At 45.1% G+C, this 25,528-nt stretch overlaps 1 protein-coding gene across 2 annotated transcripts in view; it reads left to right on the plus strand.

Moving 5' to 3' along the window:
• The window catches only part of Stk32b (serine/threonine kinase 32B), a 379,118-nt gene that overhangs the window by 102,858 nt on the left and 250,732 nt on the right, over positions 1-25,528 (plus strand). For both annotated transcript variants that reach the window (XM_008833119.1, XM_029563507.1), the window contains exon 2: positions 4,740-4,795. In XM_008833119.1, the coding sequence (XP_008831341.1) occupies positions 4,740-4,795 (56 nt within the window). The remainder of the gene's footprint in view (positions 1-4,739; positions 4,796-25,528) is intronic.

A 25,528-nucleotide genomic window follows, 5' to 3' on the forward strand; every position in this document is an offset into this window, starting at 1 on the left:
ACCTAGAATCACTTGGAAAGGGAGTCCAATGAAGGATAGCCTCCATTAGGTTGAATTCAGGACATGTCTGTGGGGAGCTGTCTTGATGGTCTTAACTGATGCGGGAGGACCCAGCCCACTGTGGATGGTAACATTCCCTAGGTAGGGCCTCTAAACTCTACGAGTGGAGAAATCAAGCTGTGCACAAGGAATCAAGTGAGCTGAATGCATTCATTTCTCTGTACTGTTGACTGTGGGTATGATCCGACCAGTTGCCTCAAGTTCCTGTAGCGTGACTTCCCTTCTATGCTGGACTGTAATCTGGAATTCCGAGCTAAAATAAAGCCTTTCTCCCTGAAGTTGTTGTTGGTCAGAATGTTTTATCACAGAGGCAGAAATGAAACTACAGCACCCAGTTATCTGAATCCTTGAATGACGACCCTGGGTTCAGAAGCTGACTGCATGTCTGTAGTTACGCAGTACTGAGGCTTTTCCTGTGGAGACCTGTGGATCCCAGCTCTGGTGGAGGTTCTACCTAAGTATGTGGCCTTGAACCAAGGCAATGACATACTGAGAGACAAAGTCACCTGTCATCTCCCTAAGTGACAGATGAGGGGAACATATAACAAAGGCCTTCCACGTGTGGCACTGGGCTCTACAATTTTGATGTGGTTATCTTTGGCCCTCATCTTCTCAAGAGCTGACCCTGGAGTCTAGTAAAGGAGAGGTACAGGGCTGGGTTTGTGGCTCAGTTGACAGAGTGCTTACCTAGACGCACGAGGCCCAGTACCACTCAGCTACCTGTGGCAGTGCATGCCTGTAATCCCAGTGCTTGGAGGATCAGAAGTTCAAGGTCATCTTTTACAGCCTAGTGAGTTTAAAGCTAACCTGGGCTAAGTGAGGCTATTTAGAAAGAACGGAAAGAAGACAGAAACGAAGGAAGGAAGGGAGGAAGGAAGGAAGGAAAGAGAGACACTGATCTGACTGTATGTCTTTCTAGTAGCTTTACAGGTCCCCCAGGTCTGCTCACTGGGGAACTCCATGATGGAGTTTTTTGCAAGGAAAACCAGCCATCTTAGTAATTCACACTCTCCTTCTAGTAACTTCCATGAATATTTTAGTGTTGAAAGGGCAGCATGAAATGGGTTAGAGATGCTCCGACTAGTAGTAACGAGGAGGGAGCCCGTGGGCTTACAAAGTAGAGCAATCAGACCCACCCAGAGTGATCGATCACCAAGCAGGACTCTACACCTCTTATGATTGAATCTGACTGGCCTCACATCATAAGGGTGAGAAATGAGGAAGAGCCACACTCAGAACAGTATCCATGGTAACAGCTACTGCTTCCAGCCATCAGTCCACACCCCAAATACTTGGTCTATATTAACCCATGTGCTATTCACAGTGGCCCCATGAGGGAGGTTGTCATGGTTTGAATACGAAGTATTTCCTATAGGCTCATGTGTTAGAACGTGGACTTAGCTGGTTGTGGTGTTTGGGGAGGCTATGCAGTGTTTGAGATGGAAGGCCTAGCTGACAGACACAGACCGCTAGGGACAGACTTTGAGGGTGACATCCTGGCCCTGCTTCCAGTTCCATTTCTATGTCCAAAGCTCCCTCTACCTTGGTCCAGCCTACTCCAGACGCCTTCTGAAAATGTGGGCTGATGTTAAACTCTCCTCCCTTAAGTTGTTTCTCTTAGGTATTTGGCACAGTGTCAAGACAAGTAAGAAGTATTTACTATATCTAGTATTTACTATATTTACTATATCTAGTATCTTAGTATTACTAAGAAGTAGTTACTATATCTAGTATTAAGTGAGGAAGCTGAGGCTCAGAGAGGCTAAAGGATGTCTCTGGGGTCACCCAGCTGCTTAGTGGTGGAATTCAGATCAAGGAAACCTGGCCTCAAACAACTGTCTTTTTGCCCCTTGATAAGAACACAGGGTTTATAAGACAGGGTTTATTAGGTCTTTTCCTTGTGCCTGGCTTTGCATATTGAGAAAGGGATCCTTCCAGTGATAGCCAGCCTGACCCACTGAACGAACAGGATTGTTAGGCTTTTGTTTTCTTCTGACAGGGAGTAGGCAGCGTGAGTACGGTCTTGGCCCCCATGCCTGGAGGGCAGACGGCAGAGGCCCACAGTGGCTCCTGCTTGGTGAACCATTGAGACTATTGTTAGATATACACGTGACCCAGCACAGGACAACACCTGAGCCATGGTCCAAGCAAGTTGCTTCTTCTTCTCCCTTGACCTTTAGTGAGGGGACAAGAGTCAAATAAGAAATTTCTTCTCCCGGTAAATTATTCTGCAAGTAAACAAGTCTAGGAAAAGAACAGAGTTTTCAAACTAGTTAACCATTAACCCAGCCTTTCTATTCTAAGCATGCCAGGTATTTGACAGCCCTCTGGGTTCTGACTGGCTTGTCAAGGACATAGTTCACTGTAATTCTCCTTCAGTGCAGAAGTTTAATACACAAGGAACTAATTGTGTCTATTGACTTCCAGACACCCTGGGTTCAATTATGCAATGAGCTAATCACTTCCCTTCATCTTGGTAAATAACATGTCTTTCTAGTTATTGGGAACTGGCTGTAATTCAATAGAACTCAGAAATATTTACTGAACACTTATTATGCATTTGGCACCATGAATGTGGAAATTAGCTCACTCAATCACCATTTCAGTTAATGAGTAGCCAGGGAACACCATGGTACACCAAGCAATGTCTTGGTGCTAAGGGGTCAACAACAAGATTGATGATGGTGATGAAGAAGAACATGACCTTTGACCTCAGATTTGGCCAAGAAAATGAAACTAACATACAAGTACATGTAGAGGTATTCAGAATCTCAAGTTTGGAGGAAGTCTCTGTGCTGTAATCTTAGCTGACTGAGCTGGTCTGGAAAGGAGGGCCAGCATCCCTGGATGCAGTGTGATAAGTAGACCCTGGGAGAAGAGCATCGGATGGACAGGGGCAGCTGTACTAAGAGGGTCCTGTGTCTGCAGCATGAGGGTGGGTCTGGGCAGTGTGGGAAGGCAGAGGGGCAGCGACGTGCAGTCTGGGGAGGAGTTTGCTCTCCATGGCTACTACAGTGGGGACAGGGCAGGGAAGTAAGCACAAGACAGGCATGATTGTCACCCTCATCTCCTCACATGCACCCCAGGAAGGGTAGGAAGGTTGTATTACTTACTTTTCTGTGGTTGTGATACAACTCTGAGACCTCTTACAGAAGGGAGAGTTTATACTTGGGTTAGGGTTCCAGAGGGATAAGAACCCATCATGGTGGGGAGGCATGGCAGGAGGCAGCCAGGCAGAAAGCCGAGGGCTCACATTGTCAAGCACACTCAGGAAGAGAGACGAACTCGAAATGGGGTAAGGCTCTGAACTCTGAAAGCCTACCCCCACGACGTACTTCCTCCAGCAAGGCCACACCTTCTAACCTCCCCCGAACGACACCTCCAGCTGGGGAAAAAGTGTTCACATACTTGAAGCCTATGGGGGACATTCTCATTCAAACCAGGACAGAGGTTGAGAGGTCACTGTAGAGGTCAGGTGACAGACGAAATGGAGTCCAAGGGGGTCTCTTGAGAGAAACAAGGAAGAGGCAAAATAGACCTGGCCTGATAAAGGACTAAATGTGGGCTTGGATGCATCCCAGTCTTTGAATTAGTACAGTAGGACAAGGTTGACATCACTTGGTCTTCATTCTGATGGATCTTCGAAATGCCTGGTCAGATGAAAGTGGGCACAACTCTTCTCAAGTTCTTTTAGACCTACTGAAATATGTGGCTAGATGGATGTGGACACCACCCTGCCTGGGGTCTGCTCATCTGTTCAGTTCAAGGTGGCTTTGAATCCTCCAAGAGGAGCTTTGGGGTGGACATCAGACCACACTGCCTAGAGGCCAGGGATATCTTAGGTAAGTGTTGGCATGCCACCAAAGCCTCTGGAGGCCACAAGAAGAGTTGTGTGATGGAAAGCTGATGGAGCCCAGTGTCCAACATGGGAGGGGAAGGCCAAATGTGCAGAGGGAGTGTTATGAAGAGGGCTCTGCCATCGGAGTCAAGTAGGTGCTTCCAAAGGGAGAAGGGGGCCTGTGGTTCATTCAACTTGCCTAGCATGCATGAAGGGCTTGGATCAATCCCCAGCACTGCACAAACTTGGCATAGTGGTACATGTCTGCAATCTCAGCACTGGGAAGATGGAGGCCCGTCTGGGCTACATGAGACCTTGTTTTAAAAAGACAAAGTAAAAGGAGAGAGAGGTCAGGAACAAGGAAGACAGAAAGGCATCCCTGAGAGTTAGCCGTATGGCAGAGGCAGCTAGATGGAGACCAGGGAAGGCGTGGGTCAGACAACGGGGGTTAGACAGTGAGGCAGGATCACACTGAGATATGGTAACACCGGTCTGAGTGTGCAGGGGCCAGGGGCACAGGAGGGGTCCACAGTGGGGACAGGTCTCCTTAGAGACGGGAAAAGCACTTATGGGAATATGGGAAATCAAGATAGCAGAGCTTGCCTGTTGTTGCTTCCCCTGCCCCCCAGGATGCCTCATTTTACATACAAGTGGTAAGGTTTTGGTGCTATTTGTGGGAAAATGCAGGCCTTAGCCTGTTGATGATGGAGTGCTGACATGGGAACTCTAACTCTGGTGATCGAGAAGCTAGTGGAGGGGGGGCGGTTGTGTGTGTGTGTGTGTGCGTGTGGAAGATGTCCAAGAGGCAACCCCACCTGATCACAGCTTTCTTCTTTTACAGTCAACTTTGACCATTTTCAGATTCTGCGGGCCATTGGTAAAGGAAGTTTTGGAAAGGTAAGACTGATAGACTTCTTTAAATAAAATGTTCTATGAAATCTGAAAGCCCAGACTCTTGGCTTTGAGTGCATGTGTATTCTGAGTCTGCTTTTGTGCTGTGTGCTGGGCACTGGGGAGTTCCTGTTGACAGAAGATTTCAATTTAACAAATTTGAAACACGGACGGAAGTCTGAATAGTTTCCTTTGAACCTGGTATAATTTTATTCTGAAAATGGAATTAAGCACAGAGCCCTGGTTTAGGTGAATTGCAGTGGTAATTAAGTCCAGATTACTAATGCTAGGTCTTCCCTGGGAATTTGACAAGAAAGCGGACCTCCAAACATGCCACAAAACAGCTCTTTCCAGCTCCATAGGCATTTGACGTTTGGAAAATTCATTTGTAAGCCTTGACTATTTGGGGAGAAAGGCTATAAAAATTAGAGGGTAGGATTTTTAGGGTAAAAAGTTGGTTCCCCCAGCGTATCCTAGTCTGTTCCCACAGAAACATCCCTTGGCTGTAATTTTTTGCAAGTATCTGCGGAATACCAATACTCTTTTGTACTTAAGTAACTCCTGTAATTTACATTTTATGGATGAAACTTAGATCTTAATCTTAGATTCAGTAAATAGTAACTGTATTGCTATTTTTTTTATATAGCCGAGACAGAATGCCTGATATAAGCAACTTAAAGGGAGGACGTTTTATTTGGCCATGGATTCATGGGTTTTAGTCCATGGTCACTTGGCTCCGTGCTCTTGGGCAGAACATGAGGGTGGCGGGGCATGTGGCGAAGCTGTTTTCCCTTCCCGGCATACAGTAAGAGGGATGGGCATAGGATGGGGCCAGTGCAAGATTTAGCTCCAGGAGCACGTCCCCTGTGACCCACTTCCTCCAACTAGACCCCATCTCTTACCTTTTACCACCCCACCTCCCCTGTAAGGGCATCCGATTCTAAACCACCAAAGGAGTAAATGCACTGATCAAGTTAGAGCCCTCAGGATCTGCCTGTATGTGGAGGGCCCTCCCAGACATATCCAGAGGTATCCTTCGTCAGTCTGAGACATTTCTCAAACCAATTAAGTTGAGCATCAAGATTAACCCATCACAGTAACTCAGAACGGTAATCTTCCCATGGTGTTGTGAGATGGGAACAATATCTGCTCACCCCAGATAGGGGACCAATGACAGACCAAAGTAAGGATATCACCAAAATCCAACTTGGTGAATCAATGAGTTTTATTGGGGTTACTTACAGGAATGTGGGTGAGGGGTTACTTACAGGAGAAGAATTGACTCAAATACAGATGCATCGCCAAAGCCCACCTCAGCGTGGGTGACAGCTCATGAAATCCAGAAACCTGGAACTCACTGTTCAACAGGCAGCAGCTCAATAGGTGGCAGAGTCTCTTTCAGCAGCTAAGGTGGTCTGAGCCTCTTCCAGCAGCTCCAATGATCTCTGTCTCTTCTAGGAAACTTGGCTGCCCGAGTGCCTCTAGCAGTCCGTAGGGCTCATATACAAGCCAGGAGGAAAAGGCCTAATGTATCTGGTCAGTTTCAGTGACTTCCTGAAGCCATTGAGTCGTTTACTCCCTGAGCTTAAGGAACTTCCCCATAGGATGGAACATTTTACCTCCTGCTAGAACATCTTGTGTCTTAAAGAGTTCCCCTACAAGATGGAAGGTTTCATCTCAGAGGAAATTGTTCACGACACATAATCATGTCAAAGCTGAGACAGAACCCAAGGCTGACTGAAGGTGAGAGACCTGCTCTGCTTCCCTCCTGTACACACCAGCTGCTGTGACCAGCTGCTGCGCTCTCCTGCTCCCATGTCTTCCCCACCATGAAGGACCGCACCCTCAAACTGTGGGCCGTCCTCCCTTCCTTCAGTTTCTTTTGTTAGTTGTTTCCATCATAGCAGTGACAAAAGTAACCAACACACCTGGACCATGTGGCTTTTACTAGAGTTTTCCCCTTAGGATGAGGGGAACCACGTGGTCTTTACAGAGTAACTCTGCCATGTTCCCTGTTGTCCCCTCCGCCTGGGTCACCACAGCCTTAGCTTTCCCAGCTGTCCTCCTGCTGGGAACAAGGACTTGGGTTCTGGGAGTGCCCCAAGTGTGATGACACAGCAGGTCAGGCCAGGTTCATAGACCTCGCGGTTCCAGGGGCCTGAGCCCTGCCCAGTGCCACCTGCCACCCTCTTGCAGGTGGGCTCCGGTGCACCCACAGCTTTCTGACTTGGCTTTTCTTTTCAGAAGGTTCATCTTAGGCAAACTTTATCTTCCTTTCCTGCTCCTCCCTAGTCCATGTTGACTGCCTTTCTATTTTTTAAAATATTTATTATTTTTATTTTATGTGTATGAGTGAACTGCCTGCATGTAAGTGCACCCGTGCCTGCAGAGGTCATAAGAGGGTTTGGATCCCTTGGAAATGGAGTTAGAGGAGCTTCTGTGTGGGTGCTGGGACTGGAACCTGGGTCCTCTATAAGAGCAATCAGCACTGAGCTGTCTCTCCAGCCCCTGCCTTTCTATTTGGGGTCCTTCCAAAGAATGTCTCAAATGACAAAGTTGCCTTCTGGGCGATCATTCCGGCCCCTACCCACCAGTTACTGGGGAGCTGACCAATTGGGCCTCTTTGAAGTAAGGTCCCATCTTACCACCTCTGTTCCTCCACCTGCTGGACTGGGCTCTGTTCCAGAGGGTCTTCCAGAGCATCGGCCAGTCTTCCAGTGTTTATAGGAGGGTGTCATCCTTCCACAGTGTCTTTGTACAAAGAAAGGATCCTGCGGATCCACCTCCACCAGGCAGTCAGCTCGGCAATGTCGCTGGTAGCACGGTATAGGACAGTGCAGAGTGCAACCTGTGCCACTTTCTGCAGATTTGTCTTCATCATCAAACCTTCCAGCTGCTCAGAGGAGTTTTCCCTATTTTCCTGTCTTTGTGCTTGTCCTAGTTTGTTTCTCCATGGCTGTGACAAAATACTCAATACCAACTTGGGGAGGAAAGGGTTTATTTGTCTTACATCTCCTGGGTCACAGTTCATCAGGGAGACCAAGGTAGGAACTCAGGGCAGGAACCTGGAAGCAGGAGCCGGAGCACAGGCCATGGAGGAATGCCGTTTACTGGCTTGCTCCCTGGCCCCTGCTCAGCCTGCTTTCTTATGCAACACAGGCCCACCTGCCCAGGGGTGGCACCACCCACAGTGGGCTGGGCCCTCCCACATCACTCAACAATCAAGAAGATGTGCCACACACATGGCCGCAGTCCAATGGAGGCAGTTCCCCAGTTGAGGCTTCCTCTACCCAGGTGTGTCAAGTTAACACTAAAGCTACCCAGCATAGTGCTTTTAGGATCTTTGCTTTACTGACATGGCTAAAGACCTCACACCATATTGAGAAGCCACCAGGGTGACTTCTCTGCTTTGATCTTAACTTTTTTTTCTTTTTCTTGTGGCTGGAGTGTGTGTGTGCGCGTGTGTGTGTGTGTGTGTGTGTGTGTGTGTGTGTGTTACACGCATGAGGAGGCCTGAGGCTGATGTCGGCTGTCTTTCTTGGTTGATCTCCATCTTACTCGTTGAGGCAGGGTCTCTCAGTTAAACCCAAGGCTCACTGATGAGGCTCATCTGTCTCTCAGTTAAACCCAAGGCTCACTGATGAGGCTCATCTGTCTGGCCAGCTTGCTCCCGTGTCCCCACCTTGTGAGTGTTTTAGAAGCACAGTCAGGCTGCCACGCCCATCCCCCTTTCAAGTGGGTTCCTGGGATCTGAGCTCTGGTCCTCGTGCTTGTGCTTGAAGAGAGATGTGGGCCGTCCTCCCAGCCCCACTTTGTTCCTGCTTTTAGTGGAAAAATTTTGCCATTTGGCCATTAAGGATGGAGTTATCTCTAAGTTCCCTTTATCAGACTAAGGATTTCCTTTCTGTCACATGAACTGTGACAGAAGTCACTGAAGACCAAACTGATGGGAAAGAAGGATGTAATGGGAGACACTGCAAAGGCTGCAGCAGCCAGTTCCCAGACAAGGCCTGGTGCCCCTGGAGGTAGGGAGAGTTTTGTAGATGGGTGAAAAGAGAGTGGTCAGGTCTTACGAGGACGTAAAGCTTTGAGGGTATTTCTTTGTGGGGCTGGTTGTCTGTGGGACATGTCATAAGTTTCTAGACATCAGACTTCAGATGGCCAGGGTCTGCTTGTTAAAGTGGATTTCTCCAGTAGTGTCTGATTGCTCTAAAGCTTATTGCTCTAAAGCTTATTGCTGCCACGCCCATCCCACTTTCACTTGCATGCTATGTTAACTCTTTCTGGGGGTGGCAGTGATGGCCTTGCCCTGAACCCAACTTGTTATGAGCTCAATCAGCCCTATTCTGAGACTAAAACAGCTCAGCACCACCATGTTCTTCAGGACAGTGTCCACAGTAAGAAATTGGTGGTAGTGTTTGTGGTATTTGCTGCTTTAATTTTGCCAAATGCTTTTTACATCTGTTAAAATAGCCATATTGGGAGCTGGAGAGATGGCTCAGTGATTAAGAGCACTAGGTACTCTTGCAGAGGACCTGGGTTCGATTCCCAGTATCCACATGGTGGCTAACAATATCCGAAACTCCAGTTTGGGGGTGGGGGCGGATCTGATGCTCTGACCTCTTCAGGTATTGCACGACACAGGTGCACTTACAAACATCCTTGTCTGGTTCCTGATTGTAATGGGAATGCTTCCGGTTCTTCTCCATTGAGAATGATGTTGGCTGTGGGTTTGTTGTACATAGCTTTAGTTATATTGAGGAATGTCCCCTCCAGTCCAGTTCCATTTAGAACTTTTATCATGAATACATGTTGAATGTTGTGAAAAGCCTTTTCTGCATCTGTTGAGATGACGATGTGTTGTCTTTGAGTCTGCTTATATGATTAATGATGTTTATTGACTTGCATATATTGAACCATCCCTGCATCTCTGGAATAAAGCCTACTTGATCATGGTGAATGACCTTTTTGATGTACATCTGTATGCAGTTTGCAAGTATTTTGTTGAGAATTTTTGCATCTATGTTCATTAAGGATATGGGTCTATAGTTTTCTTTTTTGGCTGTGTCTTTTCCCAGTTTGGGTATTACAGTGATGCTGGCTTCATAGAAGGAATTTGGGAGTTCTCCCTCTGTTTCTATTGTTTTGAATAATTTAAGTAGTATTGGTTGGAGGTCTTCTTTAAATGACTGATAGAATTCTGCTGTAATTCCATCTGGGCCTGGGCTTTTTTTAATTGGGAGGCTTTGTATACTGTTTCAATTTCCTTATGTGTTATGGGTCTGTTTAAACTGCTGATCTCTTATTGGTTTAACTTTGGTGGTTCCTATGATTTTAGATATCTTTCCATTTCTTTTAGATTTTCAGATTTAGTAGAGTATAGGTTTTTAAAATATTCCCTTATAATGTTTTAGATCTTTTGGATGTTGTGATGTTTCCCCTTTCATCTCTGATTTTGTTGATTTGGATTTGCTCGTGCTTACTTTTTGTTAAGTGGACTCAGGGTCTGTCTATCTTGTTTAGCTTTTCAAAGAACCATCTTTTAGATTCATTGATTCTTTGTATTGTTTTTTTTTTTATTTCTATTTCATTGATTTCTACTTTGATTTTTGTTATTTCTTCTCTTCTGCTGGGTTTGGGTTTCATTTGTTCTTGCCTTTCCAGTGTCTTGAGTTGCAGTGTTAGGTCATTTATTTGGGCTCTTTCTAATTTTTTAATGTAGGCACTTAGAGCTATAAACTTCCCTTTTAGGACCGCTTTTAAAGTGCCCCAGAGGTTGTGTTGTGTTGTTTTGTCCTTTTCGCTGAGTTCCAAGAATTCTTTATTTTTTTCCTTAATTTCTCCTTTGACCCACTCACTGTTTAGGACTGTGTTGTTGAATTGCCATGAGTTCATGTAGTGACTAGGGCTTCCTCCAGTGTTGATTTTGAGCTTTGTACATTGTGGTCTGATAGAATGCATGGGATTATTTCAACATTTTTGTGATTGTTGAGATTTGTTTTGTACCCCAGTATATGGTCAATTTTTAAAAACTTCCATGGGGTGCTGAGTGGAAAATGTATTCTTTGGTCTTCTGTGGAATGCTCAAAAGATGCCTGTTAGGTCCATTTGATGTATGGTATCATTTAATTCTGATGTCTGTTTATTCTCTGTCCAGTTGTCTAGTGGAGACAGTGGGGTATTGAAGTCACCTGATATTACTCAGTTGGGGTTAATCTGTGTCTTAAAGTCCTGTAGTGTTGTTTTTATGAATTTGGGTGCACCAGAGTTTAGTGCATATATGTTACAGATTGTAATATCTTCTTGGTTAACTGTTCCTTTGATCAGAATGAAGTGACCCTCCTTATCTCTTCTGGTTAGTTTTACTTTGAAGTCTATTTTGCCATATTAGAATTGCAACCCCTGCATGTTTCTTAGTGCCGTAAGTTTGGAATATTCTTTTCCATCCTTTTACCTTAAGGTAGTGCCTGTCCTTGAAGGTGAGATGGGTTTCTTGCAGACAGCAAAAAGATGGATTTTGTTTCGTAATCCATTCACTTAGCCTGTGTCTTATGACTGGGGAGTTCAGTCCATTGCTATTTAAAGTTACCATTGAAAGATGTGTACTGGTCACTGTCCCACTAAATTTTCGCCTTTCCACTCTGTTTGACCATCCATCACTTTTTCCAGGGTCTCTTGCTCAGAACACTATAGGACAAACCACATAACATTTTAATCTGAATTTTTCATTTTATATCTTGGGTAGGGAAGGGGAAGATGGAAAAACTTACAAAGAAACAAACACCCAACAGCACCAAGCTCTGCGCAGCTCGGCCCACCATTCCAGATCGCTTCCAGGCCCTCCCACAGTCTCGGTTAACTGTAGCCCGCACGTCTTCGGCCTGCAGTCTCGTCCCAGATTGGTAAATGCCCCCTCTCACATCCACGCAGGTGAGATGCCGGGGCCATCCTTCTCTCCACACCCACCACCGCGCTCTTCTCGTCTTCCATCCCAAGATGGCACCCAGATGCCCCTCCCTCCATGGCTAACTCTTCACAGTCAGTTCTCTGCAGCAGGCCCCGCCCCTTGGAGGAACCAGGCCCCTGGGACACACTCCACCCCTTTCCTCCACTTTTACAATCTTTCTGCCAATCTTCCACTAAGGTTCCTGAGCCTTGGAAGGGGTGACAGATATAGGGAAATCTCTCTTGTATCATGACGAGATAATGACTTCTTGGGCCTCTCCATTATTCGTCTTTAAGTCATGGTCATTGATCTATCCCAGTGGTGTCTCTTTTACTATAAAGACAAATAGAAGGAAGTAGACACATCTGAACAAACACAAATGTAAATACAAATGCCTAGAAGATATTCCAGTAGGAGTACTATATTCATTAAACAGTAAACTTGTACCTGCTAGGGCCTGTAGCCTTTCTTGACACAAGGTATTGGCCTGGTCTACAGCACCAGATGTGTGTTCCACCCCTAGGAGCAGGCCTTATCCAATTACAAATTTTTCAGTTGTATGTATGTTGGTTGAGCCATTATTGCACTTACAGGCATTGCTTGGCATTTCCATAGTGTACAGCACGTGGGGTCCATTGTTGAGTAGAATTATAGGGGATCCTTTCTTCCCCAACCATCTGCATAGTGCCTTCTGGCACTGTGAACATCATGCATCCAGTGGCATGGAGTTTTTGGCTTAGTCTCAGTTCCATCTCTTCTTTTCCTCCCATGCTCACATCATCCAGTGTCTTCAGCAACATGGCCTTACTGACATTTTCATTGTACAACCAACATTATTCACAATAGCCTTTGTGAATTTGAGGACCTCTAGGATCTCTCTCGGATCAACAGCTCATGGGGCGGGGGGCAACCAACCCATGGTACTGTAGATTTTCTTAACTCCCAAATGTATAGTTTGGGAGTCTCTGTCTTCATCTTACCCAACCATAAAACTCCCAAGAATCTTACATCTATAACTGGCTTTTGCTTCTTCAGCAAATGGGTTTCACATCTGTAAAACACTCAAAGGAAGGTTAACATTATATATTAAATCAATCATAGACAAGGTCTCGCATAGCATGGAAAGGTTTTGTCCATTCATATTAACTGTTTTCTCCATAGATCCTTGTTAGGTACCATAGCATGGGTATGAGGCATTAATTTGGTTAGCTCTTTACCATCTTTAGTTATCTCATTGGAGTCATTTTGCACTTGAGGGATTTTACATGGAATTTCTTTGTATTCTTTTATTCTTGATATACTTACAGGTGTTGCTCCAGTTGCCTGACTCTGCACTGGGCTAAGGAGGCAGAGGGTTTCTCCTGTCCCCGCTGCACTTGTTGGTTCCCTGAGTCAGACAGGCTCTGGGTCTGCCTCCCTCCTGACTGTAGCCACATCTGTCATCTTCCCATTGACCACACCTGGCTGCTGGGGGAGAACGTGGTGGGAAAACCTGCTTTCACCCCTAGTATAGCCTTTATCAGAAGAGAAATGCATCTTATTTAATCCTTGGTGATTCTTAACCACCCCGGGACAGTTTTTGTCCTTCGAATGTCTTTTGTAAATTGTTCTGGTTTTAAAAACTTCCAGAAACACCTTAGTACTGAATTTGGTTTTCTATCGATTTTTTTTTTCTGGGAATTTGGGCTTGACATAATAAGTCTTGCTACATTTGTCTTCGAGTAACCCAAGTGGACAATTGCTTTTGTCTGAACTTTTTTATATCTCTTATAGGGCATTCTCTTTTTCTACAGACACGTTTTACATGCTGGTCAGAATCATTTAGATTTGCCAAAGCCTCTCTCACTTTACAAAGATACTGTCCCATTAAAGGGCTTAGTAAAACCATTAAAACCTCATACCATTCTTGGGGTCCCAGTTGAATTAGGCTTACCTTCATATCTATGGTGAACAGTCTTATCTGGCCCAGTGAACTGGACATCATATATTGCTTTTCTGATACCTAGTTCTCTCAGTAATGCCTGCCCCTTCTTTACAGTCCTCCAGCCCCTGATAATCATGTTGGTCTCCCTTGGTGATGACCATGTATCTTTAATGCCTTCAACCAGCCATCCCATTAAAGACTGCTCCCCCCTGCATTGGCCTAGGTTGAACAGCCTATATCGCAAGGATGGATGGGTGGTTATATAACTCAGCTGTGAAGCTTCAGAAGGACTTAGACTGATGTCATTTGCTCCCATGTCCCACACTCTCACAAGCCATGTGGCTAGGGGCTGTTTGCTTGCCTGCTCGCTTGTAAGTTTTTCCTAGTTTTAACAGTTCCAGCATGAAGTATTTCCTAGCTACAGAACTGTTAGATTTTTTTTCCCTTTAGTATCAATGGTTGAACCTGAGGGGCAGCTTCAGGTTTATTTTTAGGTCATCCTCTTTTTTACTATTATCTGTCTTTTCCTCTGAGTCCTTGGACCTGACACAAGTTAAAGCGTCTTGTTTTTTGTTTGGTTTTCTCTCTCTCTCATGCTCTGCACCTGGGTCTGCCAGGACCTCCCTGGCCCTTTTCAGCTTCCCCTGCCTGGGGCTCATCTTTTATCATGCAAAGTGGCCACACCCCCTCCCTGGGCACTCTGTTTGTGTCCTGAGCCAGTAAAAGATTTTCTAGCTTTTGGACAACATTTAAGAAATCTTCACATACCTGCAACATACCCCCACATTTACCACACAGCTGTGGCCCACGCTTCTGCATGGCCGGCCCCTTTTTAGTTACATACTTTATAATCCATTGTAAAAACCACATCAGTGGCACCATCATCTCTCTCGCTTTTTACAAACTTCCGTGGCTTGTCATTTTTAGCACTTTCATCCTGTCAACTTGTGCCAATTTTGTCCCACTAAATTTTCACCTTCCGGCTCTCTGTTTGACCCACCCTCACTTTTTCCAGGGTCTCTTGCTCAGGACGCTATTGGACAAACCACATAACATTTTTATCTGAATTTTTCATTTTATATCTTGGGTAGCGAGAGGGGAGATGGAGAAACTTACAAAGAAACGAACACCTGACACCCTGCACCCAGCACTGCACAGCTCGGCCCACCATTCCAGATCGCTTCCGTGCCCACCCACAGTCTCCGTTAACTTTTGCCCACACATCTTGGGCCTGTAGTCTCACCCCAGGTTGGTAAATGCCTCTTTGTGCATCCACATGGGTGAGATGCTGGGACCATCTTTCTCTCCATGCCTGCCATCCCAAGATGGTGCCCAGATGCCCTTCCCTCAGTGGCTAACTCTCCACAGTCAATTCTCTGCTGCAGGCCCGCCCCTTGGAGGAACCAGGCCCCTGAGACACAGTTGCCATCATTTTGATTGCTGTTTGCATTCTTTGCTAATTTTGTGTTTCTTCAATTATACCTTTATTTATTTATTTTTTCATTGCCCCTGGAGTATAGGTGTTTCTCTTTGTGCTCTCTGTATTGCTTCAAGTATTCTTTGAAGGGCTCATTTCATGGGCATGTATTCTTTCAGGCTATTCATGTCATGGAAGATTTTTCTTTCTCCCTCAACTATAATAGACATTTTTGCTAAGTAAAGTATTCTGGGCTGACAGCTATTGTCATGTAGAACTGGAAATACCTTGGTCCAGGCTCTTCCGGCTTTCATAGTTTGCATTGATAAGTCAGCTGTAATTCTGATGGGCTTTCCTTTGTATGTGACTTGTTTTTTCTTTTGCTGCTTTCAGTATTCTCTCTTTGTTCTGTACATTTAGTGTTTTACTATGATATGGCGTGGGGAGTTTCTTTTCTGGTCCTGTCTATTTGTAGTTCTATGTGCTTCCTGTATTTGTATGGGGATGTCTTTCCTTAATTTCGGGAAATTTCCTTCTACAATTCTGTTTAATATCTGGTCAACACCATTAACCTGAAATTCTTCTTCTTCTATGCCTGTGATATGTAGATTTGGTCTTTTCATGGTGTCCCACATCTCTTGTGTATTCCACTCCTGTGTTTGTAAAAATTTTTCATAATCTTTGCTTGAGTGGTCCAATTCTTCAACTTTATCCTCCAGTGTTAATCTTCTGTTCTCAATTTCATTCATTCAAGCCGTGAGGCTTTCCCTTGTTTCAAGTTGACTTATTGAATTTTTCACTTCCTTCCTCATTTCTGCCTGAGTTTTCTTCAATGTTTCTATCTCTTTTGTGAATTCACTCAGAAGTTTATCTCTATCTTCTTTTAGTTCTTGATTTGTTTGTGTGTTCTTTAAATTTGTTGAATTCCTTGGTCATGTTTGTGATTGTTCTTTTAAATTCAGTGTCCTGGGTTATCTCTAGGGGGTTCTCCCTGTAGAACTCTTCTACAGTACTGGTGCAGTTTGGTGGGGACATAGTGTTTTGACTTTCTATTTTATTATTCTTCCGCTGTGGTTTTGACATGTGGATTTCTTTTGTTGGTGGTGATTCTAATATGAGAATTAAGATGAAATTTGCTTCTTTTTGTATTACTGGTGTGCCTTGGTCCTTTTCTTATTGGTAATGTAAAGCTGGTTGGTCCAGGTTTCAGGTTCTCTCAGGTTTTATTTTGGAGGGACTGATGGCTTCAGATTAGCTACTCGGGAGCACCCACAGAAGCCCAAGTCAGGTTCCAGTCAGGTACACTCAGACTTCCTTCTAAGATTGGGATCCCTACTGGTGGGAACTCAGGACAAAATTTGAGAAGTTCCCTAACTGGGGGGCAATTTTGGAACTCTCAGAGGATCCTCTGAGTTCTCAGCCCCTATGCCAAATGGACGCTGGAACAGGCACTCTGGTGGTCTGCTGAGATCTCTGCTTTATCCTACCAAACAGCAGAGATCTGCCCAAGCACCTTGGGAGGGGCCTCAGGTAGTCCCAGCTAGGGGGTTGGGTATGGTACATTTTAGGGAAGCTCTCCACCATGTGGGGGCAGGATCTAGGTGCTCTCAGGCAGGTCCCCCTGAGTTCTCAGCCTCTACACCTGGAACAGACACTTGAGGGACATTTCTTAATCAAACCACGATATCTTCCAATTTGCTTTTAGGATTATTGCAATCTGATAGAATTAGTGGGCAGTGTCCTCCTGTGGTGTCTGAAGAATCAGTGTGAAGCTCCTCTTCTCTAGGTGTTGGCTAGTATTTAGAAATGCAGTCCCTGGGCACTCAGTTTTCTCTTTCACAGATGCTTTGTTCTCACTACAAATTCAACTTTCTAGATCCAAGTTACTAAAAATTTCTGTGATTTCTTTTTTCCTTATGTGAAATTTCTGCCTTATAATTTTCATGGCATATATAAATTTGGTGGCATAAAGTAAAATACACTCCTAATAACATCCTCATACCAACTTGGGGAGAAAAGGGTTTATTTTATTACATTTCCCAGGTCACAGTTTATCACTGATGGAAGTCAGGGAGGGAACCTGGTGCAGGAGCTGAAACACAGACCATGGAGGAAAGGTGCTTACTGACTAGCTCCCCTGGTTCATACTCAGCCTGCTTTCTTATACAAACCAGGACTGCCTGCCCAGGAGTGGCACCACTCACAGTGGGCTGGGCCCTCCACATCACTCAACAATCAAGAAAGGGCCCCACAGACATGGCTACAGGCCAATCCAATGGAGGCAATTTCCCAATTGAGGCTCCCTCTACCTAGGTGTGTCAAGTTAACAACTAAATCTATTCAGCACAATAAGTATTTTAAGCTATGAATTTCCTTCTAAGTACTGTTTGAGCTACGTTTCACAAAATTTGAAAAAGCTATTATATATCTTGATTGCTATTCAGTTCATAATGTTTTCTGCTCTTAAGAGTTTTGATTTCTTGGCGCTGGAGAGATGGCTCAGAGATTAAGAACACTGGTTGTTCTTGCAGAAGACCCAGATTCGAATCCCAGCATGCACATGGCACCTAACAATCATCCATAACTCCAGTGCCAGGGGATCTGACAGCCTCTTCTGTCTTCCGCGGGCATTGCATGACACGGGTGTACTTACCTACATGCAGGCAATACACGCATACACATAAAATAAAAATAATAAATAAAATTTAAAAATAAGATTTTGATTTCTTCTTTTACCCATTTAGATAAATATTGTTTAATTTCCAAATATTTTCTCTTCTCGTTGTTAGGTTCTAGTTTGTCCCACTGTAATTTAAAAAAAGTGATCCATAATTTTATTACGTTTACATTTATTGAGGCTCATTTTATGTACACTTGACCAATGTGAAAGAAGTGTATTTCAGAGTTGTTAGGTATAGATTCAGTCAATCTCAGTTGAGTCAAGATTTGTGATTGTGAAGGTTAATATTGGTTTTCAATTTACCAGAATCTAGAATCATGTAGGAGAGAAGCAACTGGGTATGGCTGTAAGGAAGTCTCTAGATTAAGCTAATTGAGGTGGGAAGACCTACCTTAAATGTGGGTGGCACCATCTCAAGGGCGAAGGTCCTGAACTGAATAAAAAGAAGAAGGTGAGCTGAGTACCAGCGTTCATTCCTCTCTAGTCCCTGACTGTGGACTGCCTCAGCCACCATCTCCCTCCCCCACATAATGGACTATATGCCCTGGAGCTGTGAGCCCAAATAGAGCAGCCAACCTTCCTTCCTTCCTTCCTTCCTTCCTTCCTTCCTTCCTTCCTTCCTTCCTTCCTTCCTTCCTTCCTTCCCTCCCTCCTTCCTTCCTTCCTTCCTTCCTTCCTTCCTTCCTTCCTTCCTTCCTTCCTTCCTTCCTTCCTCTGTTTCTTTTGTTATTTTGTTGCATTGATGAGAAAAAAAAACCTAATACAACGATGCTATCCAGATCATCTATATTTGCTGATTGTGGAGATCTAGTTCTACGCATTTCTGAGAATTTTGTGCAAACCCCAAATGTGTGGAATTCTTCTTCCTGCACATCTTTCTGACTGCTGTGTTCTCAGGATGAATGGGTCCCGTTATTACAAAATGCCTTTTCCTTCTCTGCTAATAATCTTGATTTCCATGTCTACTTTCTTTAGGATCAGTATAGTCATTCTAATTTACTTATGCTTACTATTTATGGGGTATGTGTTTTTCTATGTATTTATTTTCATTGTCTTTTATATTAAACAAATAATTTGAAGACAGACTATATAGTTAGATCTTGCTTTAAAAGTATCCATTCTGGGGCGGGGCATGATAGCACACACCTTTAATCCCAGTGCCTGGGAGACAGAGGCAGGCAGATCTCTGTGAGTTCAGACTAGCCTAGTTCCAGGCCAGCCAGAACTATATAGTGAGACCCTGTCCCCCCTCAAAATCCGTTCTGAAAATCTCTGTCTTTTTAGTTGTTCAATTTACTTATGGTTAAATAATTATTGATACTGTTTGATTCATGTCTAACATGGTTTTTATTTTTTTAAACATTTAAAAATATAATTTTTATGTTGTGTATATTAAGCAAATAATTTGAAGACAGAATATAGTTAGATCTTGCTTTAAAAGTATCCATTCTGGGGCTGGGCATGATAGCACACACCTTTAATATGAGTATTTTGCCTGCATGTATGTACATGCACCCATGTATACAATACCCATGGGGGCCAGAAGAGGGCTTCACATCCCTTGGAACTGGAGTTATGGATGTTGTTAGCCACCATGTGGGTGCTGGGAACAGAACCTGGGTCCTCTGCGAGAGCAGCTCACGCTCACTGAGCCATCCCTCCAGCCCTGATATTTTCTTTTTACTCTTTTGTTTTTGTTCCTCTGTTTCTCCTGTCTAGTATTTTAAGAACGAATATTCAGCACATCCTTTCAATTTTTCTAGTGAATTATGAATATACTTCCCTGTATTATATTTTGAAGTTGCTGCTCTAGGGATTTATGTCTTCACTTTATTTCACAATCTTACCTAAGATATAGAAACACTGCGACTGTAGGTCAGTTCCTACCTGTCAGCCTCTATAGTCTTTATACTACAGTTGTCAAATACATTGCAGTTTACAAATTATGAATCTCTAAAGCTGAATTACAGTTCTTCTCTAAAACATATTTGTATGACAATATGTAAATAAATAATATAAAAATGTAGCTATATGGAAATGGACTTTTTACAGTAAGTAACCACAGCCCTCGCTCTTCACCCTCCTCTTGTTTGAAGTCCAACGATCCATGTGTACACTTCCTTTTAGGCTGAGATTTTCTGGGATGTGTTTTGTGGCGTAGGGTCACTCTTCTTTGTTTTCTTTATTTCGTCTGCGCGGCATCTCATTTTCTTTCTTGAAGAATATTCCTGTCGCACATAGACATTTGGGTTGGAACTGGCTCTTGTTTGTTTCTTTGTTTCATTACTCTAAAGAATTTGTACCACTGTCACGTCTTTCATGATCTCTCATGGGAAGTTCTTAGACTTAACTCATTAATGCCTGGTACTTAATATGCTACTTTTGCCTCTTGCCTCTCAGAAATTGTTGCTTACGGCATTTATTAACTTTTGGAAGTTTATGATCTATGTAGCTGGAAATCCTTGACTTCACGACTTCTCTCTTGGCTATGTCTGCTCTCTTTTATTTCAACCATTTTGGCATTTATGTCACGCAGCAATGTTACGATAACTGCTTTCATTATTTCATATTTTCTTCTTACCTTTTTCTCTTGTTTCTCCCTTCTTGTATTTTTTAGGATTAATTTCATATTTTGAAGCCCTTTTGATTTATCTAGCAACGTTGACTATATTCCCTGTTATAGTTTAAGTTGTTGCTTCAGGGATTATAACATGTCTTTTAAAATGTTTAAACTTTTAATTTATTTTTACTTTATGTATATGAGTTATAATGCCTGCATGTAAGGAAGTGCACCTGTGCTGTGCAATTCCATGGAAGCCAGAAGAAGGCATTGGATCCCCTGGAGCTGGAGTAACAGGTGGTTATTAGCCACCATGTGAGTGCTGGGATTTGAACCTGGGTCCTCTGCAAGAGTAGCCAGTGCTCTTAACCATTGAGCCATCCCTCCAGCCCTTGTAATATAGGTCTTTAATTTACCTCATAGTCTGCTAAATTTTCCTTTATATAAGATACAGTAACACTGCAACTTGATTACCTTCCACCACCATCTGTTCTATTGAGAATGGCCACATCTCCTGCTTCTTTATACATCAAATATGGCCAGGCAGCATCCCTGGCCAGTGAATGATATAGAATAGAAAGTTTGGATTGAATTATATCTCTTCATAAACCTATTTTTGAAGCTTGTTTTTTGAGACCAAGTCTCATACAGTCCAAGTTGCCTTCACACTTGCTATGTGGTGGAAGATGACCTAGAACTCTGGATCCTCCTGCCCGCAGCTCCTGAGTGCTGGGATTGCAGGTGGGTTACACCATCACCATGCCCAGCCTTAAAAAGACACTTTCAGTGAAGTGTTAACTCGGTGTGCCCTGCACTGCATGCTCATTCTCTTGTGTGGGCACAGTTTCAGTCCTCGGGGTTTTCCTTAGCTGGACTTCTTCCAGTCTGTCTACACTACATAGGGGTCCGCAGGCTCTGGGCAGAGCTCTGACACACACTGGAGCTTCCTCGTCTCTGGATTTCTCAGAACGGCAAACGTGGGAGGCTTGCCCTTAATCTTGCAGACAGGAACCGAATGTGACAACAGTGACAAGGCACCAGAGATCACGTCAGTGTCCTGCTGAGCCTCAGCTCTTCTGTTGTCTTTAATACTGAGATTCCATGGTTCGGGGAACCTTGACGCACCCTTCAATGGACAGCACAGCTGGATTGCTCCTTTACCTGCCTGTCATTGGCAGTTTGGGTCCTGAACCCTTTGTGATATCTTTCTGAACATGTTGGCCTGTGGCTTTGTGATCTTTCAAACTGGCTTCAGCCTGTCATTGTCGGTCGACACTGCTGTCCTCCTTTACAGTCTCTTGTCCTGCTAGCTGGCGAACGGCCTGGCTCTCGGCACATGCTGTAGAGTGCTGATATTGTAAAGTTATGATTCTAGTGGATATTTGGGATGAGGTTGGCTCACTTTCGTGGAACAGCAGGTAGCTTTGTTCCAGTTGAAATACCAAGTCTCAGCGTTTTGTGGTTAATGCAGGTGAGGTCTCCAGGGCTGTTCTTAGCTGTAGAGCCACAGTGTCAAGCGAATCCCAGTCCTAACTAGGAGTGAGTGCTTGGCTTTGCTCTCTATCTTGGGCTGACTGGTTGTCGACACATAATTGAGTTCTCGGAAAGGCACCTTATTGTGAAAGATGACAAGAGCCCTGGTTATCAGCAGCACAGACGGGACCACATAGCCATCACATTTCACATACATGCTGGGAGCAGCTTCCACCTGCTGAATTCAGGAAGAATTAGCCTGCTTTTCATGACCTGTCTGTGGATACATTCTGGGTAGCCTGGGCACAGTGGGTGGACTCCAGTACACTCAGTGCAACCAGTCCAGGTCTGACACAAAGCTGATCTCATCAGTTGTGGACACACAAGCAGGCGAACTGACTCTCTAAGCTTGGATTCCTATCTCTAATGTAGACTGGGAATGGAGGGCCTCAGAGGATGCTGGATTCCTGCCGCTGCCCAGCACGACAATATCGCTTCATTTGGAGAATACCACCTTCCATCATGGAGGCCAGGGTAGCTGTCAATCAGTCTCCATCTCCCTAGAGCATACCCTGAGACTGGGGTGAGGAGAGGGGATGTGACATGGTTGACGTGGCTCTTGGCTAAAGGAGGGGCCTTGCGACCCAAGCCCCACCATTCAGAAACTTGTATAAATCCATCGTCTCTAGTATCAGAGATGGGCAGTCATTTTTCCTATACTGAATAAAGTTGAAGATTTGTCTGTAAGAGGAAATAATGAGATTCCAAGCAAAGTCGTAGAAACAGTGTCAGAGGGAACTGGAGAGGCTGTGAGCCAGGCAGACAAGTCTGGAACTTTCTTCCATAGTACCCCCTTAGCCTCACCCCGGTCCTGGTCATGCTGATGACTGGCTTGGCTTCCTCTGAAAGCTGGTTTTGAGTTTGTGTGTGTGTGTGTGTGTGTGTGTGTGTGTGTGTGTGCGTGTGTGTGTGTGTGTTTACATTCACATACATGTTACATACACATGCATATACACACTGTATAGGTTTTGTGTTATTACCACAAAATCCCCAAGAAAACCTTCATGGTGAACATCCGCATCCTGTTTCTCTGTTCTCTGGCACAGACAGTGGTTGGCAATGCAGGGATTCCATGTGGGGCTCAGTGGTCATGTCTCAAGCCAGGAAACAGGCAGAGAGGCCAGAGTGCCAGGCCTCCAGTGTAGCATTTCTGCCAATGACCGAAGGCCCTCCCACCATGCCTACTTCTTAAAGGTGGATGTCCCCTCCCAGCATTGTCACCCTGCCTATATTGGCCCTTAGGGGGGAGAGCAACATCCAAACCACACCCTCTGAGCAACATATACATACATTGTACACACACGATGTAAATATATACACAAAATATACCGCTGAGCAGTGTGCATATGCATACCCACACACATGAAAATGTATGCACATGTATACGCATGTGATTCGCACAACACACATGTAGTGCATGTACTGTATGTAAGCGATGGTTACAGAAATGAACGTGTGTGGAAGGAAATGCTGACACTTGTGTGCTTTGTGTCACTCATGTCCAGGCTAGGGCCCCAGGGGATTTTCTAAGGCACTGCTACCTGCAGACCCACCCTCACCCTCCTTTGTGCCCACAGACGTGCGACAGGGTAGGTGGTGTGTGGTTCCTCTGTGTGGTCTTGACAATAGGACTGAGTTCTTTGCGGGAGAGGGACAGTGCCTGTGGGAGAAATGACTCAAAAGTTCACCTCAGAGCTCTTCCTGATAGGCTAGAGGGCCCTCTGCTTGAAGGGCTGTAGCAAAATAAAGTTAATTAAAATCTGTAAACTAGCCAGAGGCAGACTGAGGATAAAATTGCAGAGAGTGGTCTGGAGTTTCATGATAATAGCCCTCCACGTCTTTCAGAGGAAGATTCTGGATAAAACTGTGTTGGCATTCTCCAGAGGATAACTCAGACTTAAAAGTGCCTTGTGCTGGCCCAAGATTGGCTGTCCTGTTCCTCATGGCCAGGCCTGCACAGTTCTGTACAAACTCAGTGAGAGAAAGCATTCGATTAGCAGCAGAGCGACCAGCTGGTGCCCAGGCCAAACAGATCCCATTCAGAAATTCTCTCTCTCTCTCCCTCCCTCCCTCCCTGTGAATTTTTCAGAATCTTTTTATCTTTTAAAAATTTTTGTTTATTTTTATGTATATGTATATATTGTCTGCATGTGTACGTAAGTACACCCTTGTCATGCAGTGCCCATGGAGGTCAGTAGAGGGTGTCAGATCCCTTGGAACTCGAGTTATGGATGGTTAACAGCTGTGGTGTGGGTGCCGGGTCCTCTACAAGAGCAGCTAGTGCTCTTAGCATGGATAAATCCAGCCTCAAAGGAAACTGCCTCTCCAGTTGGGGAATTGAGTCCCGATCTTCCCCAGGACAGGCAGGGATACTCGCCCCTATGCTAACGAGGATGTGGGCTCTTTTCCAAGTTGCTGGATCTTTCAGTTGAGGGCATCATAGTGGGATGCCCGGGGGATTCAGGCTGGGCAGCAGAGGCTCTTGCATAGCAGTTTGGTCCCAGCATCCTTCTGGGCAGCAACACGTTGTGGCAAACAAACGAACAGAGTCTGATGCCCCAGGGCTGGCAGGTTGGGGACAGCCTCCCCTTACTGAAATGACAAGTTTAAACTAAGACCTATCTGCTATGAAAGAAATGGCCTGTGGAGGTCTGGGGACAGAACACTGCAGTAAAAGGGCAGCAGACACAAAGGTCCTGAGACAGGCTCAGAGTTAGCAGGGGGCACACATTGGCTCTGGTCTGCTTGGAATATGTGGTTCTTTTCAGGAACTTGTGAATTAATTAACTTGTAAGGTAACATTTCCTTCTGAGCTTTGACTCCGGGTTCTAGCCCAGCCACAGGCCCCTGGGCAAGTTGCCTGACTTCCCTGAGCCAACCTCATGTTGGCTGCTACTCCTGTGTCAGAATTGGTTTTTAGAAAGCTGCCAGGGGAGGGCTTCTGGGCCGCGCTCATTCTCACAGACGTCTCAGTGAAGGACGGAGCCCATTTGTTTGGAATGAAATATTTATCCCTTCATATTCATGAGCGTCTTGGCTTGAGGTGTTTAGGACTGTGGCTCCTGCATCTGACTTGATAAAGTGTAAATGCCACGTCGCCCAGCCCCAGCCTGAGCCAAGGAGGCTTCTCCCACAATGTTGCTTCCTGCACCAGATGGCCTCCCACTCGTCTGCATTCTCAGCATCTTCCACAGTGAAGGACATTCCACCAGCATGGTCAGCCAGGAGCTTCCCCTGGCTCTGCTTCCAACCTCCCTCACCCCAAAGGACACTAGGGAGCGGACTCGGCCAGGCCTGGGCCAGGGCCTGGACCTCCCCGTGTCCATATTTCCCTGACATTGCTGTCTCCCCAAGGTGATTGTGACGGGTGCCTCTGTGCGTGTGTGTGGTGTGTGTGTGTACAGTGGCACTAATTTATTCATAAAATACACCAAACTATGCCTAAAATCTCCCCCATCTGTTGATTCCACAGTGGAGTCTCTACCACAAAACACCTTCCCTTCCTCCCTCCCTTCCTCCCTCCCTTCCTCCCTCCCTTCCTCCCCTCCTCCTTCCCCTGCTCCCCCTTCCCTCTCCCTTTCTTCCTTTTCCCCTTCCAATTCTCCCCTTCCCTTTTCCCTCCCTGCCGCCCCCTCCTTCCTTCCTTCCTTCCTTCCTTCCTTCCTTCCTTCCTTCCTTC

Source organism: Nannospalax galili, unplaced genomic scaffold (assembly GCF_000622305.1).
Source record: "Nannospalax galili isolate Female #2095 unplaced genomic scaffold, S.galili_v1.0 scaffold1076, whole genome shotgun sequence".
NCBI lineage: Eukaryota > Metazoa > Chordata > Mammalia > Rodentia > Spalacidae > Nannospalax > Nannospalax galili.